Source organism: Petromyzon marinus, chromosome 19 (genome assembly GCF_048934315.1).
Source record: "Petromyzon marinus isolate PM22_M1 ecotype Great Lakes invasive population chromosome 19, UKy_Petmar_22M1.pri1.0, whole genome shotgun sequence".
Lineage (NCBI taxonomy): Eukaryota > Metazoa > Chordata > Hyperoartia > Petromyzontiformes > Petromyzontidae > Petromyzon > Petromyzon marinus.
This window is the reverse complement of record NC_133685.1, coordinates 4,153,543-4,174,724: the sequence shown is the minus strand read 5'-3', so window position 1 is coordinate 4,174,724 and position 21,182 is coordinate 4,153,543. Positions and strand designations below refer to the sequence as shown.

The following is a 21,182-nucleotide window of genomic DNA, read 5'->3' as shown; positions in this document are numbered from 1 at the left end:
TTTGTTCACACCTAAATATATATTATCGCGCAGAATTGCGCAGCTCAGCTCTGTCTCTCTCTCTCTCTGTCCGACGCGTTCGCCGGTCGAACCGCGCGTCGTCGTCGTCGTCGTCCTTCAGCACACGACGTCCCCGACGTTCCGCTCCACGCGTCCGGGAGCTTCTTCGGCAGCAACCCAAGAAAAGCGGCTCCCGGCACGTGGCAGCGAAACGTCCGGGACGTCATTGCGCGAAGCGGCCCTCTCGTGCGACCCGCCACGTGTGCCAAAGTGTTCAGATATCCCATCGACGGTTCTCCCCGGGTCGATGAAACTTTCGTCACTGCTTTAACGGCCGCGCGCGCTAGCGAAAATTGCACCCTCAAAGCCGGTGTGGGAGACAGACGCAAGTCCAATGGGGACCCCCCCGCCCGCCCTCCCTCCCCCCCCAAACTCTTCAACCTACTTCGGTCGACTGTTGCATCGAGCCGGGCGGCTGCAGGTGCTACATCAGCCTAACACTTTAGCACCAATTTTATTTTTTCATTTGCACCCTGGCAAATTCCCCTGGGCGGGGGGGCGGGGGGGGGTGGGTAGTGGCCCTCCTCCTCCCAGTGTGACAGCTCCGGTTAGGAAACGTCCTCGCGCACACATCCCCGGGCTCGCGGTGATGGACACGTTCTCTCCCACGGAACAACCAGACGCTCGCTGCACGCGCGCGCGCGCTCGCTCGCTACGCCCAGGACCGAACAAAACAATTTTAATCTAAACGCCCCAATGGCAAGAACCGCTCGCATAAGGGGAGGGGGGGGGGCCTGATTATACCCCGGTGTTTGGCGAACGGCGTTAACCTTTTTTTCTCTTGATTTATTTTATTGGCGAAAGTGTGCTGATGTCGCCATCAGCTATTAATAGGTGAAATCGTCAAGGCGATGTTGCTGTCGGGTTTTTTGTTCGGATCGGTGACCACCACACAGAAATATCCTGACCGCTGCATCGTGCGGCGCTTGCAGATGTCCTTCTGCGGCCGTCTGGAACGCTCTTCCTTCCGATATTGGGAAGCCAGTGGAGCAATGCACTTTTAAATCATCTAGATTGAAAACTCATTTCTTTAGAACTGCTTTTTGTGTTTAGTTTGTTGTCCTTCCCCCGCACCTACGATTAGCACGGTTGCCTACTTCCGATCCGAAAGAAGTTCAACATGCATACATAACCTACTCACACTGACCAAAGTGGCGAAGTATAGCAAATTAAGCCCTGCGACCAACACGCCATGGGGGGAGGATACCATCAAGGATTGTATCGACACAAAGTGGCTATGAATGTACACGCTGATATATTGCAAGTCACAGGACACCGATGAAATAGAGCCGAACAGCTTATTGGGCCCTTCCTGCTCAAATAAATACAATCCAAAACCTAAATCTATCGACAGGTGACAAACCAAATTTAATGCATTCTTTTTTTTTGCTGTTTGTTGCAGTCATTAGTGACGGGGCTGAGGATATTCGACTTGCCAAGTGAGACTTGAGAACGCGGGTTTAACATGAACAACTACAAAGGAAAAACCACGCTCACATTCCTGAATAACATTACGGCCTTTATAGGGAGAATATATAACAGGAGACAGTTCGGGCAATGGTCCTCATTCGTAGCGCACAAAGAGGCCGGAGAGAGGTACAGTGGATACGAGTTTGAGAATCTTGAGCGGGTTCATCGTGGGTGGCCTGGACCAGGATTCAAACCCAGGGGTTCCACCAGCACAGAGCCAGCTCAGGGCTCTTTGACCAATAAATCACCCGGCCACCTCCTGAGCCACGAAATGCTGAAGACAAATGGGCAAATATATATATCTATGTAGAACTGAAGGAGGTGCGTATTCAATCCTATACATTCTAAGCATTGTTAAATGTAATGCGTCTTAGTATTGTTTCAGTGGACGCTCATATTTGGGGGGTTCAGTGTGCGCGGATATTTGCTTCGCAATCTTGCCCACGCTATTCTTTGCAAATTAAACGGCTATTGGCACTGCGGTGACTGCGGAGTCAATCATGGTCGCCAGTGTGTAAAAAATCAGTAACCTTCATATAATTTAGCAAGTCTTGTGAATCGCTCCTTTTGTACTCGTCACCCGTTGTTGAACATTCAGCTTCCACGCCTGCACTGGCAACCAATTTTGTTCCGCGTTTAACCCAGGCCCACCTTGTCAAAGGAACCGCTGTCTGCCATTGTCTCTTTGCGTCTGCGTGCCAAAGGATGGCAGTGATTTGCTTCATTTCCTTAAGTGTTTGTGACGACGGCTCTGTTTTTGACGATGTCCTTTGGGCTCGATCAGGCAAGTAGTCAAAAATCACTCGTTAAATGCGGATACATTTTGCACGGTTGCATGGAAACGTTTAGTCACATATGCAGTAAACACCATGATTATCCAAAAGAGTTTTTTTTTAGATATATAAATGTGTCGTTAATCCCGCCACTGCCCGACAGCCAATTGGTAAGGTTTGTCACGTTAACAAAACGTGCAAATTGGTTACTCGTAAGTGTGTGTTGGAGAGTAAACCCACAACATTTACAATTCGAGTTGCGTGACGTTTCGCCAGCATCATCAGGCGGACAGCCAGATCTGTGGAGAAATCCTCTTCCTGTTTGGTTCTTAAGAGGGATTAATGCGATGTCGTCACTTGTGAGCCAAAGTCGTTAATTGGCTGAAAACATCTTAGTGATATGTAGAGTGCTGCAGAGCTTGGGCAATTGTTGTCGCGAGCTCACCGCCTGCCTGCCACTGCCGTCCGTCTGCCGGCTGACTCCTCAGCGAATGCGAGATGCAATTTGCACGAACAATGACGCGAATGTAAAAAATAAAAACGTTATTATGACTTATAATGTTTAAAAAAACATTCTGAAAAAATAATAACGTAGCGTATGATGCGGGTAGGGATAGAACGAAGGACACGTGGAGTCGGTTAAAGACGTAATTTTGTTTGTATGTTGAACTTCTTTCGCACCGTACGTCGCCAACTATGCAAACCAGAGGTATTAACCGTTAACCCTTTCCCGTTCCGAGGCGGCTCGGTGTTAATTTCATTTCGAGAGGGCTAGTAGCGCCGTTGTGTTTTTAAATGACGTAGTTACTCACCGTAGCGACACGACCGCCGCACTCTACGATAGCCGGCGCCAAATTGTGCCACCACGCCCTCCCGCGTGGCCTTGTGGGGATCCTCGGCACATCTTCCGACCATAAGACGAATCGATAAAGATATTATGTATGGGGTTTGCCCATTGGGTTATTGTACGTCATCAGAACGGAATTGGAAGAAAGACTTATGACGCGAACGCACGTCATCAGAATGGGAAAAGGTCAAGAGAGAGAGAGAGTTGGGAGGTTGTGCGGGGACGGGTCACGTGCGTCGACGGAGTGATGGCCGAGGGAGGGAATTCGTCCCTGAGAAGAGTCGCCGCGCAGATGGAGCGATGAAATCATCCGCGCTTTGCGGGTGTGCGCGAGGTGCATTTGCCACTACATCGCAGCGATGCGAGAGAGATGGCGGTGGCGGCGGTGGCTTGCGGAAGCCTTCATCCATCGGTGGATTGATCATGGCCGATGATTACTTTAGATTAAATTATTGTATCCATTTCATTCCGAAACTTGTATTGCTCCACAATCTTGTGATTGGTGCTGTCAAGTGCCACCGAGCCTTATTTGTTATTGTTGTATTTAGATGCCATATAAATCAAAATTGATGACGATGATGACGATATTGGGGGATGTTTGGCGGGGAAGCGGCGGGGCGGGGGGGGGGTATGTTACTCGTGTTCTGGATGGTCTCAATGTCCCGCCTCTCTTCCCTGTGATCTCCACTCTCCGTCAAGGCGGAGAAGCAAAAAGCGAGCGGCTATTTTTGTTGTTGTTGCGCACGCAAATAAAGACGGAACGCCGTCCGCTCGCAGAAAAACGCGCGGGAGAATAGCCCCCCACGTTCCCGCTAGGCCCCCCGGGGCAACGGTGAGGGAAGGGGTGTACCCGGGGATACCAACACAAATAACGCCGAACACATACACGTGGGTGAGGCCGTTACAACGTAATTCGCGTCAGCCAGCGTGCGATGGGGGAGAAGGCGCCGAGTGCACCGTGGGTTTTCTGTTGCTTTTTTTCTTTCGTGAAATCTTTTTTTGTTATTCCACGTCCTCAAGAGAAGTGGGACTGCCTCGACGACGGAGCATTTTGTTTACGACTCTCGATATAGCGGCCACAAAAGCCATTTTGAGTACGTGGAAGAATCGTGAATCCCCTCCCCCCGCCTCCCACACTCAATGGCTGTATTCATTAGGCCCCATCTCAGCACTGAGCATCTGAGCTATTAGCTCAGAGACAAGGAAGGAGAATACAGCACGTGCATGGGGTCCATTTCTAAACTTTAGAAAAGTCTCATATACCTGAGCACAGACCGGCAATGACCTGGCTAATCCTCCCTCCACATCACCCAAAGAAACCCCCCCCCCCCCTCGCCTGGTCTGATGAGTCCCGTGCGCCTTATACAGTCGATGCCCCTCGTAATGTCGTCCAGAATGCCAGGATGTTTGTTTTGCTTTTTTAAAAGTTGTTTTTCTTGAAGTCATCGGGTTTTTACTCGGCGAGCCACTGGGCCCCCTCGACCAGCGATGAGAGGCTCGGAGTGAAACCGGCACGAAAATGCCGGCAAATCCATCATGGGATCTCCCTTGCCAGTATCAAAATATAAGAATAGGTTTTCACCCTTACCCTAGAAAGCCTTACCCTGATACTGGCAAGGGAAGTCCCATGGTGTAGCTGCTCACCCCGAGCTCTCAATGTCCTGATCGTGGCATTGTCTTTGTGCTCTTCGCCTTTTGGCGTCCTGTGGTCTAACACTGTTTGAGACCAGGCTCTAAAGAAAGCTGTCTCTGGTGTGGACTAATCAGTTTCAAAGACAATGCGTATATCTTCTTTGGTTCTTTCGGTAAAGTCACGTAGAATGAGAATAGAGTAATAAAATAATAAAATAAAATTACAATAAAATTCTCACGACGTTTCGGCCACAACACAAGCAGCCTTCTTCAGGTGAAAGAACAGAACTGTCGGGACGACAGAGCTTCAAGAAGGCTGCTTGTGTTGTGGCCGAAACGTCGTGAGAATTTAATTGTATTATTTTATTTTATTATTTTATTCTCATTCTACGTGACTTTACCGAAAGAACCAAAGAAGATGAATCCTTGCAGTCACGAAAGCTTTAAATCGAAATTTAATGCGTATATCATCAGAGCGTGTTTTTTTATGTTTGCATGTTCACCACAAGTACGTGTGGTCAATGCAGACGTGACTCCTTGCAAAGGGTTTCCGTTTGGTATTTTAACATCTTAACACAAACTGTTTTTATTGCCATAAAAGGGGTAAAACCTAATTCTTATATGCCGGCGAATCCGTTCACCCCCCCCCCCTCCTGCCGCATAAGCGGAGAGTTACGTGGAGAGTGGTTGCGGGGCGTTGCAGTACGGTGGCCTCGTGATGAAACACGCGCGGCTGCCGTGAATGAGCAATGGCAAGCAGAAGCCAGAACGAAAAAAATGTTTCGGGCGATGCCCCTTCGCGTGCTACGAAGAAGGGCCGTTGCCCGAAACGTCGCCTGTTTTTTTTTTTTACTTTACCGTTTGAATGTGCTATTGACGAATGCGTCAGGTTTGGTTTTGCGCCGTGAAGGAGGGCCATCTTGCCCACCTATAATATTTTTAATTTGTGTGATTATTTTTAAGGACACACATTGCTATTGACGGATATGTTGTTGTGATTGTTGTTAATTGTGCTCGTGCACCACAGCCAATGCAGCAGCACCGAAACAATTTGTGCGACAAATAATTAGAATGACTGTAAAAGCGATACTTTGACACGGCGTCTGTATCGATTGGATTTGTTTTTTTTACTTTTAAGTGAAATCTTAGGGAAAACGGGCGCACGACCACACACGTAGCCGGGAGTAAAGGGGATATGTAAATATAAACGGGCACAACACGTTCAGTAAATATGGCATGCAGGGTGGCCTAAAAGTCAGGACACATAGGGTTATGATATTTATTGTAACACATCACATTGGGTGTTTTCATTCATTTTGACAAATGTTTCCAAAATGACTTCCACTATCAATAATGCACGAGGCATGAATTCTATTTTGAAATTAATTTCTGACCTTTTTTTTAGAATACATGATAATAAATCAAATATAAACTTTCAGATTTAACAATTCAACTATTCTAAATGCCAGTGTGTTAAATTAATTAAATAACCATATGGGCCACCCCTGTATTCGCAAAATGCATTACGTCGAATGAAACCCAAGTGCCTGACTATTATTAAAATACCACGATTGTCAAAATACCCCACAAACGCTGCTTCGCACCTCCGTCGTGACTTTTTTTACTTTCACAACAAACAAATTATCGTCACGCCTCGTCGATCACTCTTTATTTCGGGGGGGGGGGTGGGCGGGCGAGCGGGCGGGCGGGGGGGGGGGGGTGTTAGGCCACGCACACACGCGGCCCCGTTTGTTTAATGCCAGAATTCTGCCGTTTAGCCTCCGCCGCCCGACGGGATCGTCACGCTCGCCGCACGGCCGCCCTGGGTGTTTATCCTTAAAACTAAAAAAAACACAAAAAAATACTCCCCGCGGGTTTGTGGAGCATTTGGCCGTCAAAGCGAATCACAAGGGGGCCCTCCCGATCTGCGTCTCTACGTCGTATCAATTACAAATATCGGGGCTTTCTTGTTTTGTTTGTTTGAAGTCCCATCGGCGTTCCAGACCGCTCTTACACAGCTACTGGGTTTCATTTATCTCCACCTTCGGCTGTCCATCGCCAACCGACGGCGGGGAACAGCGAGGAGCGATTTTTGACTGCGCGCCCGTGGGATGAGAGGGAGCCACCAAGCCCTTTGAGCGGAAGCCGCACCGTGGGCAGGAGTCGTCAGTCTGCAGGACGGGATTCATGTTTTGTGTCCGCCGCTCGTGTCGTTTTTCGATGCGTTTCCGCTTATCGATTTATCGATATACTGCACTTTTTTATATATACACATACAAACAATCGCATTAAACAGTAAACATAACGTCTTATTCATGATACGCTTGACGCGCGCCTCGCATGCGGTACACGGGACCAGTGCCGGATTAAGCTCGTGCGGGGCCTGTAACACATGATATGAAGGGGCCCTGAATAAAAAAAAAACACAAATATTAAAACAGAACAATGTTTTACTTGCATAGTAAAGTAATTGTATTTTTTAATTTGCTATACAGCAAGATAATACGACAAATCGCTAACCTTAAACACCCGGTCGTTCGTAAAAGTTGAAGGCGCTATAGTACTATAGTAGTAGAGCAAGTGCAGAATCACTGAACCCGAATTGAGAGCTCAAAAGCATTTAGCGTGGAGTCCTTGAACGTGCGGGGCCCATAGCATTTGTAGCTACTTGTGCTACTGGGATATAATCCGGCACTGTACGGGACTACGTATAATTTACGAATTCTGGTCCTTGAGATGGACTCATCCCACACCGAGGGGGGGGGAGGCTCTCTATCACCACTAATTTCTTACGAGTTAATTATATACGGCACAGAGCGACACTATTAGCCTACGCGCACCTGTGTGTGTGTCGGTGCGAGTGAGTGGGGAGTGGTGATGCAGTGGTTAGTGCGCAGTGCTCAGCCAACACCGGTGACGATTACATTGTGTAACATAAAAAAAATGTTCCTGAGTAGTAAGTGTTATTTCCTAATTGCTTATGCCTCAAAAGTACAGACAATGGCTATTATTCCCCCAGGAACTTTGCTTTTGTGACCAGGACAGTGATATTTTGAAATGTACCTATTTTCAATGAGAAAACGTGGTGTGCATTTGTGTCGTTCCTTCACGTAAAGTCCTGGTCACAAAAGCAAAGTTTGTAGGAAATAATAGTCGTTTTCTATACTTTTTAGGCAAACGCAATATTAAAAGAACACTTACTACCCAGGAACAAAAGTTGTGTTACATAGTGGTATCTGAACCGGTCATGGGCCCTCCCCTAGGTCGACACAGCTTCAAAATGAGTACCTGGTGCGGTGTGTAAACATCGCCACTGGGGAGACAAAGGCGGCCGGGTCTGGTGCTGGCCGCCCGCAGGGTCGTGTGCCTTGCCGGCCTTCATAGGTGCTGCTCGCTAACAGCACTTGCCCCGGCAGTCTGTTAGGTCAATACGGGGGATCTTTGTCTTTGTATGTGTGAGAGTGTGGGTGAGTGTGAACACACTGACAGCTTCCTGCCCACGCATGCAAACCTGCCGGCTTGGGCAACGCCATATACGTCTCTCTCTCTATAAAGAAAAAGACCCCACGTATAGCCTCAACAGTATGTTGGGGCAAATGCTGTTAGCGAGCACCTATAAAGACGGGTACGGAACACGAGGGGGTGGGTGGCCAACACCACGCCCGACCGCCTTTGTCTTCCCACTGGCGATGTTTACACACCGCACTAGCTACCCATTTAAGGCTGAATCGCTCTAGGGGAGGCCCAGGACCGGTTCAGATAATCGTCATTAGTGTCGGCCGTGAGTGGGGAATCGAACTCGGGTCGCTGGGTTCGTAGCACAGCGTAGCGCTAACCGCTGCATCACCGCTCCATATACAAACCACACCACCCACTCTCTATACACACCACACCAACCACTCTCTATACACACCACACCACCCGCTCTCTACACACACCACACCACACACTCTCTACACACACCACACCAACCACTCTCTACACACACCACACCAACCACTCTCTACACACACCACACCATCCACTCTCTATACACACCACACCACCCGCACTCTATACACACCACACCACACACTCTCTACACACACCACACCAACCACTCTCTACACACACCACACCATCCACTCTCTATACACACCACACCACTCACTCTCTATACACACCACACCACTCACTCTCTACACACACCACACCATCCACTCTCTATACACACCACACCACTCACTCTCTACACACACCACACCATCCACTCTCTATACACACCACACCACTCACTCTCTATACACACCACACCACTCACTCTCTATACACACCACACCACTCACTCTCTATACACACCACACCAACCACTCTCTACACACACCACACGCACGCAGCGCAGGCGGTGTGCGTGCGTGCTGATGACGTCCCGACGCGACCGGGCGCGTGCTCTGTGTGCCGCCGCTTTTGCAGAGCAGCAGAGGAGGCGCCTGGAGGACGCGAGCCGGGTGAAGATCGTCCAAGCGGGCGTGGGCGAGGTGAGAGCATCGCCGCCGAGGGCGTTTGGTCGGTGGGAACCTTTTTGCCCGGGACGAAGTAACCGCGTCTCGGGTGTGGGTAATGGGGGGTGGAGGGGTAGGCAGGGAGCGGCGTTAGGGACCGTACGATGTTCCTCATCTCGATAGGCACCGAGAGGAAGACCCTGTGGACCGATCTCTCTCTCTCTCTCTCGATAATCATGATAATCGGCCACCTCTCGGTGTCGCGCCGTGAGCTCGTGTTTGGCGTTGTGCGTGGTACATTAAAACGTAAATAACAACACGACCAGCCGCGTGGGTGCGGGCTGCTGCATGGGATGTTTCTCTGCGCTTCTTGTCGAGAGACATTCGCGTAAAATCTCGGCTCAACCTGCCGCTTGTTCCGTTGGAATCGTCGGGAATTTTTTTCAGAAACGTGCACCCCGTCCCTGCTCGTGCTGCGAACCCGTGGCCTCCGTTCATGCGCGTCGCCAAACGTAATTCTTGTTGAATGTGGCGCTTTAGTCGTTACGCGAATAACATACGTACTTACTTTTTCCATATATATACAAATGCGTGTATATACGGTGCTACACGTGTGTAGTATGTAATCTTGTGGGGGGGGGGGTGGGGGGGGGGGGCTGTGTGGTGGCTTGCATGGAGGGCTGTACAGCAAAACAAATTGTTGCTCATGTCACGTCGAATCCCTACCCCGCTTCAACCCTCGCGCTGACCGGTGCGGTGAAACAGCGGCCCGTGGGGAAGATATCCCCCATCCAGCAGTGGATCGATAACAAAAGCGGGGGGGGGGGGTGGTGCTGTGCGTGTACCGGTGCGGTCCAGGCGCAGCGTGGCGCAGCCGAGGCTGCTCCAGAAGCCGAGTGTCGCACTCAGCGCGCGTCTCCATCGCGCCGTCATTGAGTCAGGGGGACACGAGACGTTGTGTGGGACGCGTGGTCATGTAGAGTGCGTGGCCGGAATGCGTCCCGAGCGGTGGAATATACATTGTGGAAGGTGAATAAATGGCACGTGTGTGTAGTGTGTAGTGCATAATGTGTGTGGGTGTGTGGGGTGGGTGGGGGGGAGCGGTGGCACAGCGGTTAGCGCGCTGCACCAGATCCCACGCAGCCGTGATGCCCGAGTACTTGTGTGGTGCGGTTGTGTGAGCATCAGCACTGGGGAGGGAGACAAAGGCGGCCGTGCGGGGATGCCGGCCACAGGCGCTCGCTCGCAGGCGTTTGCCCCAAACAGTCGGGTGGAGGATCTTCGTCTTGTTTTAAAAAAAAAAAAATTTTGTTACATGAACTGTGCTCTGTGAATGTTGAGGTGAGAAGGAGAAAAGGGGCCGAAGTGGGACTGTACAAGGTCGCGTTAACAGGAGGGGGGGCGGGGGCGGGGGGTCATCAGCGCGTTAACAAGGGGGGGGGTCGGGGGGGGTCATCAGCGCGTTAACAAGGGGGGTGGGGGTCATCAGCACGTTAACAAGGGGGGGGCGGGGGGGTCATCAGCGCGTTAACAAAGGGGGGGGGCGGGGGGGTCATCAGCGCGTTAACAAGGGGGGGGGCGGGGGGGGTCATCAGCGCGTTAACAAGGGGGGTGGGGGTCATCAGCACGTTAACAAGGGGGGGCGGGGGGGTCATCAGCGCGTTAACAAGGGGGGGGGCGGGGGGGTCATCAGCGCGTTAACAAGGGGGGGGCGGGGGGGGTCATCAGCGCGTTAACAAGGGGGGGGGGCGGGGGGGTCATCATCACGTTAACAAGGCGGGGGGGCGGGGGGTCATCAGCGCGTTAACAAGGGGGGGGGGTGGGGGTCATCAGCACGTTAACAAGTTAACCCGTCCCCCCTGCGTTGTCGCGGGGTGGGGGAGGGATAGCGTGATTGTTGTGTACGTGTCTATCCCACGTGAACGCAACGAGGTGCCATTCAAGTTAAGTGCGGATTCATCACGCGTGTATGACGTACGTCTTCGGGACGCGCTCACATCTCTTCTTTTTGCACGAATCAATCAAAAAAATCTCAATAAAAAAATCGGGCCCAGATGTAACATTTTAGATTATCCCCCCCCCCCCCCCCCCCAAAAAAAAAACAGTTTTCGATTGATCCGGGAAATGTGACATCACAGGAAGTGCCATCACTCTCGCAACATTCAGTCACCTGTCGAAAAGCCAGCGAGAGAGGGGGGGGGGGGGCACTCGAAATGATTGGGGCGTCTACGAGTGGATCACAGTCTTGACGGAAGGATCCTGCCGCTGTGGTGCGGTGGGTGAGCAGGCACCACTCCGCTCGCCCGTCCGGGAGCTCGCCGCTTCCATTCAAATCTCCCAGCGCGGCAGGAGGAACGAGACTTTCTGAACTCCCGCCCAACCCAGCCCCACGCCGGCCTGTCCACCCAGCAGTATAAATGGGTTCACACGAAGTTAAGTCCACCGGTAGGTTGCTTGCGGTTGGGAAAAGTTTTGGTAAACTCCTTCCCCCTCGTCTGGCCCAGTTGTCCGGCCAGCGTAGAAGAGTAAGCCACACGTGACCTCTAAAGGGGGGGGGGGGGCTCCTCTTCTCCCTGACGTTGCCCCTAGCGGAGGCCTTTCCACCAGCAGCACTGTGCGTGAGGCGCAGCGGCAGTGGCCCGTGGCGATCAGCTGCTGCTGCTGCCCCCTCCCCACCACCACCAGTTTCACCGGGGGTGGTGGGGGGGGTCACCGGCGCCCGAAGATCTGGAACCAGCGACTGGCGGCAGATGGTCGCGGTCCATCCTCGGGTCTCGGCCGGTGGTTTTGCGACTGAGCTAACAAAAAACAACAACAACAGCGTCGTTAGTCCAAAGGGCTTGGCGAGCGCCAGCAACGAGCGTCCGCGATGGACTGGACTCGTGAGGGTTCACGATAATTACAAGTGTTCGGACTTCTTACTCGCAACGTAATTGCAGGGCTGCGACCTTTATACCTTTGCATGAGGATTAGGCAGATGACCCCATAACCCCCCTCTCTCTCCCACCACGAAATAATTACGCGTCGCTCGCTGGCTGTACCACGGCGCGTTGCTTTTTGAGCCTCGCGCGAGACTGTGCCGCCTTTGAGCATTGCCCCAGGCATCGCTTGGCTTGCGCGCGCGAGAGAGAGAGATAATTAATAAATATTTCCGGCGGTCTTACCGACAACATTTCTGCAGGGTCCTATCACATTTCAGCTGATGTATAGAACGCAAGCCCCATCTGTTATATTTTCCCTAAACACCAACGCACCTTTACAGATGGTTACACAAGTCAGCCAACCTCCTTCTGTGCAATTATAGTGTTGCTGTCGTGTGTGTGTTGGGGGGGGGGGTGGTGTAGCGGTTAGCGCTACGCTGCGCTACGAACCCGACGACTCGAGTTCGATTCCCGCTCACGGCCAACACCAGTGACGATTATCTGAACCGCTCCTGGGCCTCCCCTCAGTCGACTCGGCCACAAATTAGTACCTGTTGCGGTGTGTAAACATCGCCACTGGGGAGACAAAGGCGGCCGGGCGTGGTGCTCCCCAACCCACCCCCACGTGTGCCGTGCCGGCCTTCATAGGTGCTCGCTAACAGCACTTGCCCCAAAAGTATGTTAAGGCCATACGAGGGATCTTTGTCTTGTGCGAGACCACAGAATACGCTGTGGATGACGCCGAGCTGTGCGTGAATGTAACACACACACACCTTGTATTTACGTCTTATCACCGAATGTATTCCGGATCGCAGGTAGAATGAGGAAGGTGCCAGGTGTACGAGTAGCCACGGCCATAGCGATAGGTATACTGGACGTGGTGTGCCGGGTGCAGACATTTGAGCCGGGTTGCCGACCAGAAGAAACCCGGCTGAATACGGGTCCTGATTTTAGCTCTTCTCGCCGCGTGTGGCAGTTCAATATATTCTAAAGTAACAAAAAAAACCGTAAATGACGTTTACTGCATAGAATCTGAATCTGTGTGTATACTGGAGGAATCCGATGAGCTATGAAGCTCTTTTTTCACAGATGTTCTAACAGCCGGTGAGTGTGCAGGCGGTGCAATTGCACCAAGGCCCACGAGCCGGAGGGGCCCAGGGCAAGGCCCACGGGCCAGAGAGGCCCAGGTGCCAGGCGAAGAAGGGGAATAAATTGGACAGGGAGAGACCGCACCTCCGACTAGCGCGGTTGACTATGTACAGTGCGAAAAAAGTTCAACGTACATACACCACACCTCTGACTAGCGCGGTTGGCTACGTACGGTGCTAAAGAAGTTCAACGTACGCACATACACACTTCATTCCTCACAGCAGGGCCCACGTTTAAATCACGCCACGCCAGGTACATTTTTACATATCCTGATCGAGACCAGCTCCCGAAACATCTAATTCGCGTTTATGACGTGCTGCTCCAGATGCACGCCTTCCGTACCTCACTCGTAAACATGATTGAGTCGTTCAGCAGTGGACTGACGAGGGACTGCACGTACGTGCAGATCGTGCGTCAACGCTTGATTTATTGAGATCGCGCCTTGCCGTCCGTTCCATTGTTATCTCGACAAAAAGAGGGGCTCGTAGTTACTCACATTGGGGGGGGGGGGCATGGGTGATGAGTGTGAGCTCACAAAGACTGACGCAACATGCTCGAGCCCACGATGAAGCCACAAAAACTGCATCCGTAAATATATTACACCGTGTAATGTTGCAGATGATCATATTACTGTTACGCCACCAAAAGATGGCAATGTGAGCACGTGGATGAGAACGCAAACACACGCACGTCGGTACTCCTCCAGCAGTGGATAGAGCACAAAGTGCACGATTTCTATGGAAACATGTCCGGCAGATAGACGGCAACGTCGCGGGTTCGCTCGGCACAACGACGAGAGGGCTCCAGGCAAGGGAGAGTCCGTGTCGTTGATTGATGTTCCTCCCTCCCTCCTCCTCCACTGAAGTAGAGCAACATCTCACAGTGGTTTACTCCGTGTGCCCTTAGTTTTTGGAAGTCGCATGGCCACAATCCACGCTCCTGTGGACTGCGCCTTCAAGCGGGCATCTGTAAAACAAGAGCTTCACGGCTCATCGGATTCCTCCGAGTGTAAATTAAGATTCTGTTGGTGCCAAATTTCACACGTACGATGAAGCGTAGAGAAATGCACACTCGGACTCAATCGCACATTGGAGACCTCAATGATGACAGTTAAACAGAGTGAATTAATTTGTACAAGGTACATTGTGTCTCCCAAGGGAGTGAATTGGCTTGGGCAAGGTACATTGTGCCTCCCAAGGGAGTAAATTGCCTTGGGCAGGTACATTGTGTCTCCCAAGAGTAGTGAATTGCCTTGGGCAAGGTACATTGTGTCTCCCAAGGGAGTGAATTGGCTTGGGCAAGGTACATTGTGTCTCCCAAAGTTAGTGAATTGGCTTGGGCAAGGTACATTGTGTCTCCCAAGGGAGTGAATTGGCTTGGGCAAGGTACATTGTGCCTCCCAAGGGAGTGAATTGCCTTGGGCAGGTACATTGTCTCTCCCAAGGGTAGTGAATTGCCTTGGGCAAGGTACATTGTGTCTCCAAAGGGTAGTGAATTGCCTTGGGCAAGGTACATTGTGTCTCTTAAGGAAGTGAATTTCCTTGGGCAAGGTGCATTGTGTCTCCCAAGAGTAGTGAATTGCCTTGGGCAAGGTACATTGTGTCTTCCAAGGAAGTTACTTGCCTTGTGCAAGGTACATTGTGTCTCCAATGGGTAGTGAATTGCCTTGGGTAAGGGACATTGTGTCTCCCAAGGGAGTGAATTGCCTTGGGCAAGGTACATTGTGTCTAATAAGGGAGTGAAATGGATTGGGCAAGGTACATTATGTCTCCCAAAGATAGTGAATTGCCTTGGGAAAGGTACAGTGTGTCTCCCAAGGGAGTGAATTGCCTTGGGCAAGGTACATTGTGTCTCCCAAGGGTAGTGAATTGCCTTGGGCAAGGTACATTGTGCCTCCCAAGGGAGTGAATTGCCTTGGGCAAGGTACATTGTGTCTCCCAAAGGAGTGAATTGAATTGGGCAAGGTACATTGTGCCTCCCAAGGGAGTGAATTGCCTTGGGCAGGTACATTGTGTCTCCCAAGAGTAGTGAATTGCCTTGGGCAAGGAACATTGTCTCCCAAGGGAGTGAATTGGCTTGGGCAAGGTACATTGTGTCTCCCAAGGGTAGTGAATTGCCTTGGGCAAGGTACATTTTGTCTCCCAAGGAAGTGAATTGCCTTGGGCAAGGTACATTGTGTCTCCCAAGGGTAGTGAATAGCCTTGGGCAAGGTACATTGTGTCTCCAAAGGGTAGTGAATTGCCTTGGGCAAGGTACATTGTGTCTCTTAAGGAAGTGAATTTCCTTGGGCAAGGTGCATTGTGTCTCCCAAGAGTAGTGAATTGCCTTGGGCAAGGTACATTGTGTCTCCAATAGGTAGTGAATTGCCTTGGGTAAGGGACATTGTGTCTCCCAAGGGAGTGAATTGCCTTGGGCAAGGTACATTGTGTCTAATAAGGGAGTGAAATGGATTGGGCAAGGTACATTATGTCTCCCAAAGATAGTGAATTGCCTTGGGAAAGGTACAGTGTGTCTCCCAAGGGAGTGAATTGCCTTGGGCAAGGTACATTGTGTCTCCCAAGGGTAGTGAATTGCCTTGGGCAAGGTACATTTTGTCTCCCAAGGAAGTGAATTGCCTTGGGCAAGGTACATTGTGTCTCCCAAGGGAGTGAATTGAATTGGGCAAGGTACATTGTGCCTCCCAAGGGAGTGAATTGCCTTGGGCAGGTACATTGTGTCTCCCAAGAGTAGTGAATTGCCTTGGGCAAGGAACATTGTCTCCCAAGGGAGTGAATTGGCTTGGGCAAGGTACATTGTGCCTCCCAAGGAAGTGAATTGGCTTGGGCAAGGTACATTGTATCTCCCAAAGTTAGTGAATTGCCTTGGGCAAGGTACAGTGTGTCTCCCAAGGGAGTGAATTGCCTTGGGCAAGGTACATTGTGTCTCCCAAGGGTAGTGAATTGCCTTGGGCAAGGTACATTTGTCTCCCAAGGAAGTGAATTGCCTTGGGCAAGGTACATTGTGTCTCCCAAGGGAGTGAATTGCCTTGGGCAGGTACATTGTGTCTCCCAAGGGTAGTGAATTGCCTTGGGCAAGGTACATTGTGTCTCCCAAAGTTAGTGAATTGCCTTGGGCAAGGTACATTGTGTCTCGCAAGGGAGTGAATTGCCTTGGGCAAGGTACATTGTGTCTCCCAAAGTTAGTGAATTGCCTTGGGCAAGGTACATTGTGTCTCGCAAGGGAGTGAATTGCCTTGGGCAAGGTGCATTGTGTCTCCCAAGGGTAGTGAATTGCCTTTTGCAAGGTACATTTTGTCTCCCAAGAGTAGTGAATTGCTTTGGGAAAGGTACATTGTGTCTCTTAAGGAAGTGAATTTCCTTGGGCAAGGTGCATTGTGTCTCCCAAGGGAGTGAATTGGCTTGGGCAAGGTACATTGTGTCTCTTAAGGAAGTGCATTTCCTTGGGCAAGGTGCATTGTGTCTCCCAAGAGAAGTGAATTGCCTTGGGCAAAGTACATTGTGTCTTCCAAGGAAGTTACTTGCCTTGTGCAAGGTACATTGTGTCTCCAAAGGGTAGTGAATTTCCTTGGGTAAGGGACATTGTGTCTCCCAAGGGTAGTGAATTGCCTTGTGCAAGGTACATTGTGTCTCCCAATGAAGTGAATTGCCTTGGGAAAGGTACATTGTGTCTCCCAATGAAGTGAATTGCCTTGGGTAAGGGACATTGTGTCTCCCAAGGGTAGTGAATTGCCTTGGGTAAGGTACATTGTGTCTCCCAAGGGTAGTGAGTTGCCTTGGGCAAGGTACATTGTGTCTCCTATGGACGTAAATTGCCTTGGGCAATGTGCATTGTTCCCCCAAGGGTAGTGAATTGCTTTGGGCAAGGTGCATTGTGTCTCCCAAGTGTAGTGAATTTCCTTGGGAAAGGTGCATTGTGTCTCCCAAGGGAGTGAATTGCCTTGGGCAAGGTACATTGTGTCTCAAATGGGTAGTGAATTGTCTTGGGCAAGGTACATTGTGTCTCCCAAGGAAGGGAATGGCCTTGGGCAAGGTACATTGTGTCTCCCAAGGGTAGTGAATTTCTTTGGGCAAGGTACACTGCGTCTCCCAAGGAAGTGAATTGCCTTGGGCAAGGTACATTGTGTCTCCCAAGGTTTGTGAATTGCCTTGGGCAAGGTGCATTGTGTCTCCTAAGGGTAGTGAATTGCGTTGGGCAAGGTACATTGTGTCTCCCAAGGGTAGTGAATTGCCTTGGGCAAGGTGCATTGTGTCTCCCAAGGGGAGTGAATTGCCTTGGGCAAGGTGCATTGTGTCTCCCAAGGAAGTGAATTGCCTTGGGCAAGTTACATTGTGTCTCCCAAGGGTAGTGAATTGCCTTGGGCAAGGTACATTGTGTCTCCCAAGGAAGTGAATTGCCTTGGGCAACGTAAATTGTGTCTCCCAAGAGTAGTGAATTGCCTTGGGCAAGGTACATTGTGCCTGCCAAGCGGAGTGAATTGCTTTGGTCAAGCTACAATGTGTCTCCCAAGGGTAGAGAATTGCCTTGGGCAATGTACATTGTGTCTCCCAAGGGAGTGAATTGCCTTGGGCAGTGTGCATTGTTCCCCCAAGGGTAGTGAATTGCCTTGAGCAAGGTGCATTGTGTCTCCGAAGTGTAGTGAATTGCCTTGGGCAAGGTACATTGTGTTTCCAAGAGTAGTGAATTGCCTTGGGAAAGGTACATTGTGTCTCCCAAGGAAGAGAATTGCCTTGGGCAAGGTACATTGTGTCTCCCAAGGGTAGTGAATTGCTTTGGGCAAGGTACACTGTGTCTCTCAAGGGTAGTGAATTGCCTTGGGCAAGGTGCATTGTGTCTCCCAAGGGGAGTGAATTGCCTTGGGCAAGGTGCATTGTGTCTCCCAAGAGTAGTGAATTGCCTTGGGCAAGGGACATTGTGTCTCCCAAGGGTGTGAATTGGCTTTGGCAAGGTACATTGTGTCTCCCAAGGAAGGGAATGGCCTTGGGCAAGGTACATTGTGTCTCCCAAGGGTAGTGAATTTCTTTGGGCAAGGTACACTCTGTCTCCCAAGGAAGTGAATTGCCTTGGGCAAGGTACATTGTGTCTCCCAAGGGTTGTGAATTGCCTTGGGCAAGGTGCATTGTATCTCCCAAGGCGAGTGAATTGCCTTGGGCAAGGTGCATTGTGTCTCCCAAGGAAGTGAGTTGCCTTGGGCAAGTTACATTGACTCTCCCATGAGTAGTGAATTGCCTTGGGCAAGGTACATTGTGTCTCCCAAGAGAAGTGAATTGCCTAGGTCAAGATACATTGTGTCTCCCAAGAGTTGTGAATTTCCTTGGGCAAGGTACATTGTGTCTCCCAAGGGAGTGAATTGGCTTGGGCAAGGTACATTGTGCCTCCCAAGGGAGTGAATTGCCTTGGGCAGGTACATTGTCTCTCCCAAGAGTAGTGAATTGCCTTGGGCAAGGTACATTGTGTCTCCCAAGGGAGTGAATTGGCTTGGGCAAGGTACATTGTGCCTCCCAAGGGAGTGAATTGCCTTGGGCAGGTACATTGTCTCTCCCAAGAGTAGTGAATTGCCTTGGGCAAGGTACATTGTGTCTCCCAAGGGAGTGAATTGGCTTGGGCAAGGTACATTGTGTCTCCCAAGGGTAGTGAATTGCCTTGGGCAAGGTACATTGTGTCTCCAAAGGGTAGTGAATTGCCTTGGGCAAGGTACATTGTGTCTCTTAAGGAAGTGAATTTCCTTGGGCAAGGTGCATTGTGTCTCCCAAGAGTAGTGAATTGCCTTGGGCAAGGTACATTGTGTCTTCCAAGGAAGTTACTTGCCTTGTGCAAGGTACATTGTGTCTCCAATGGGTAGTGAATTGCCTTGGGTAAGGGACATTGTGTCTCCCAAGGGAGTGAATTGCCTTGGGCAAGGTACATTGTGTCTAATAAGGGAGTGAAATGGATTGGGCAAGGTACATTATGTCTCCCAAAGATAGTGAATTGCCTTGGGAAAGGTACAGTGTGTCTCCCAAGGGTAGTGAATTGCCTTGGGCAAGGTACATTTTGTCTCCCACGAAAGTGAATTGCCTTGGGCAATGTTCATTGTGTATCCTAAGGGAGTGAATTGGCTTGGGCAAGGTACATTGTGTCTCCCAAGGGAGTGAATTGGCTTGGGCAAGGTACATTGTGCCTCCCAAGGGAGTGAATTGCCTTGGGCAGGTACATTGTCTCTCCCAAGAGTAGTGAATTGCCTTGGGCAAGGTACATTGTGTCTCCCAAGGGAGTGAATTGGCTTGGGCAAGGTACATTGTGTCTCCCAAGGGTAGTGAATTGCCTTGGGCAAGGTACATTGTGTCTCCAAAGGGTAGTGAATTGCCTTGGGCAAGGTACATTGTGTCTCTTAAGGAAGTGAATTTCCTTGGGCAAGGTGCATTGTGTCTCCCAAGAGTAGTGAATTGCCTTGGGCAAGGTACATTGTGTCTTCCAAGGAAGTTACTTGCCTTGTGCAAGGTACATTGTGTCTCCAATGGGTAGTGAATTGCCTTGGGTAAGGGACATTGTGTCTCCCAAGGGAGTGAATTGCCTTGGGCAAGGTACATTGTGTCTAATAAGGGAGTGAAATGGATTGGGCAAGGTACATTATGTCTCCCAAAGATAGTGAATTGCCTTGGGAAAGGTACAGTGTGTCTCCCAAGGGAGTGAATTGCCTTGGGCAAGGTACATTGTGTCTCCCAAGGGTAGTGAATTGCCTTGGGCAAGGTACATTGTGCCTCCCAAGGGAGTGAATTGCCTTGGGCAAGGTACATTGTGTCTCCCAAAGGAGTGAATTGAATTGGGCAAGGTACATTGTGCCTCCCAAGGGAGTGAATTGCCTTGGGCAGGTACATTGTGTCTCCCAAGAGTAGTGAATTGCCTTGGGCAAGGAACATTGTCTCCCAAGGGAGTGAATTGGCTTGGGCAAGGTACATTGTGTCTCCCAAGGGTAGTGAATTGCCTTGGGCAAGGTACATTTTGTCTCCCAAGGAAGTGAATTGCCTTGGGCAAGGTACATTGTGTCTCCCAAGGGTAGTGAATAGCCTTGGGCAAGGTACATTGTGTCTCCAAAGGGTAGTGAATTGCCTTGGGCAAGGTACATTGTGTCTCTTAAGGAAGTGAATTTCCTTGGGCAAGGTGCATTGTGTCTCCCAAGAGTAGTGAATTGCCTTGGGCAAGGTACATTGTGTCTCCAATAGGTAGTGAATTGCCTTGGGTAAGGGACATTGTGTCTCCCAAGGGAGTGAATTGCCTTGGGCAAGGTACATTGTGTCTAATAAGGGAGTGAAATGGATTGGGCAAGGTACATTATGTCTCCCAAAGATAGTGAATTGCCTTGGGAAAGGTACAGTGTGTCTCCCAAGGGAGTGAATTGCCTTGGGCAAGGTACATTGTGTCTCCCAAGGGTAGTGAATTGCCTTGGGCAAGGTACATTTTGTCTCCCAAGGAAGTGAATTGCCTTGGGCAAGGTACATTGTGTCTCCCAAGGGAGTGAATTGAATTGGGCAAGTTACATTGTGCCTCCCAAGGGAGTGAATTGCCTTGGGCAGGTACATTGTGTCTCCCAAGAGTAGTGAATTGCCTTGGGCAAGGAACATTGTCTCCCAAGGGAGTGAATTGGCTTGGGCAAGGTACATTGTGCCTCCCAAGGAAGTGAATTGGCTTGGGCAAGGTACATTGTGTCTCCCAAAGTTAGTGAATTGCCTTGGGCAAGGTACAGTGTGTCTCCCAAGGGAGTGAATTGCCTTGGGCAAGGTACATTGTGTCTCCCAAGGGTAGTGAATTGCCTTGGGCAAGGTACATTTGTCTCCCAAGGAAGTGAATTGCCTTGGGCAAGGTACATTGTGTC

At 50.5% G+C, this 21,182-nt stretch overlaps 1 protein-coding gene across 1 annotated transcript in view; it reads left to right on the top strand.

The window, feature by feature from the left end:
* Positions 1–21,182, top strand: part of LOC116943788 (receptor-type tyrosine-protein phosphatase N2-like) — a 280,344-nt gene that overhangs the window by 129,332 nt on the left and 129,830 nt on the right. The window contains exon 9 of the mRNA XM_076067957.1: positions 9,235–9,299. Coding sequence (XP_075924072.1) covers positions 9,235–9,299 — 65 coding nt within the window. The remainder of the gene's footprint in view (positions 1–9,234; positions 9,300–21,182) is intronic.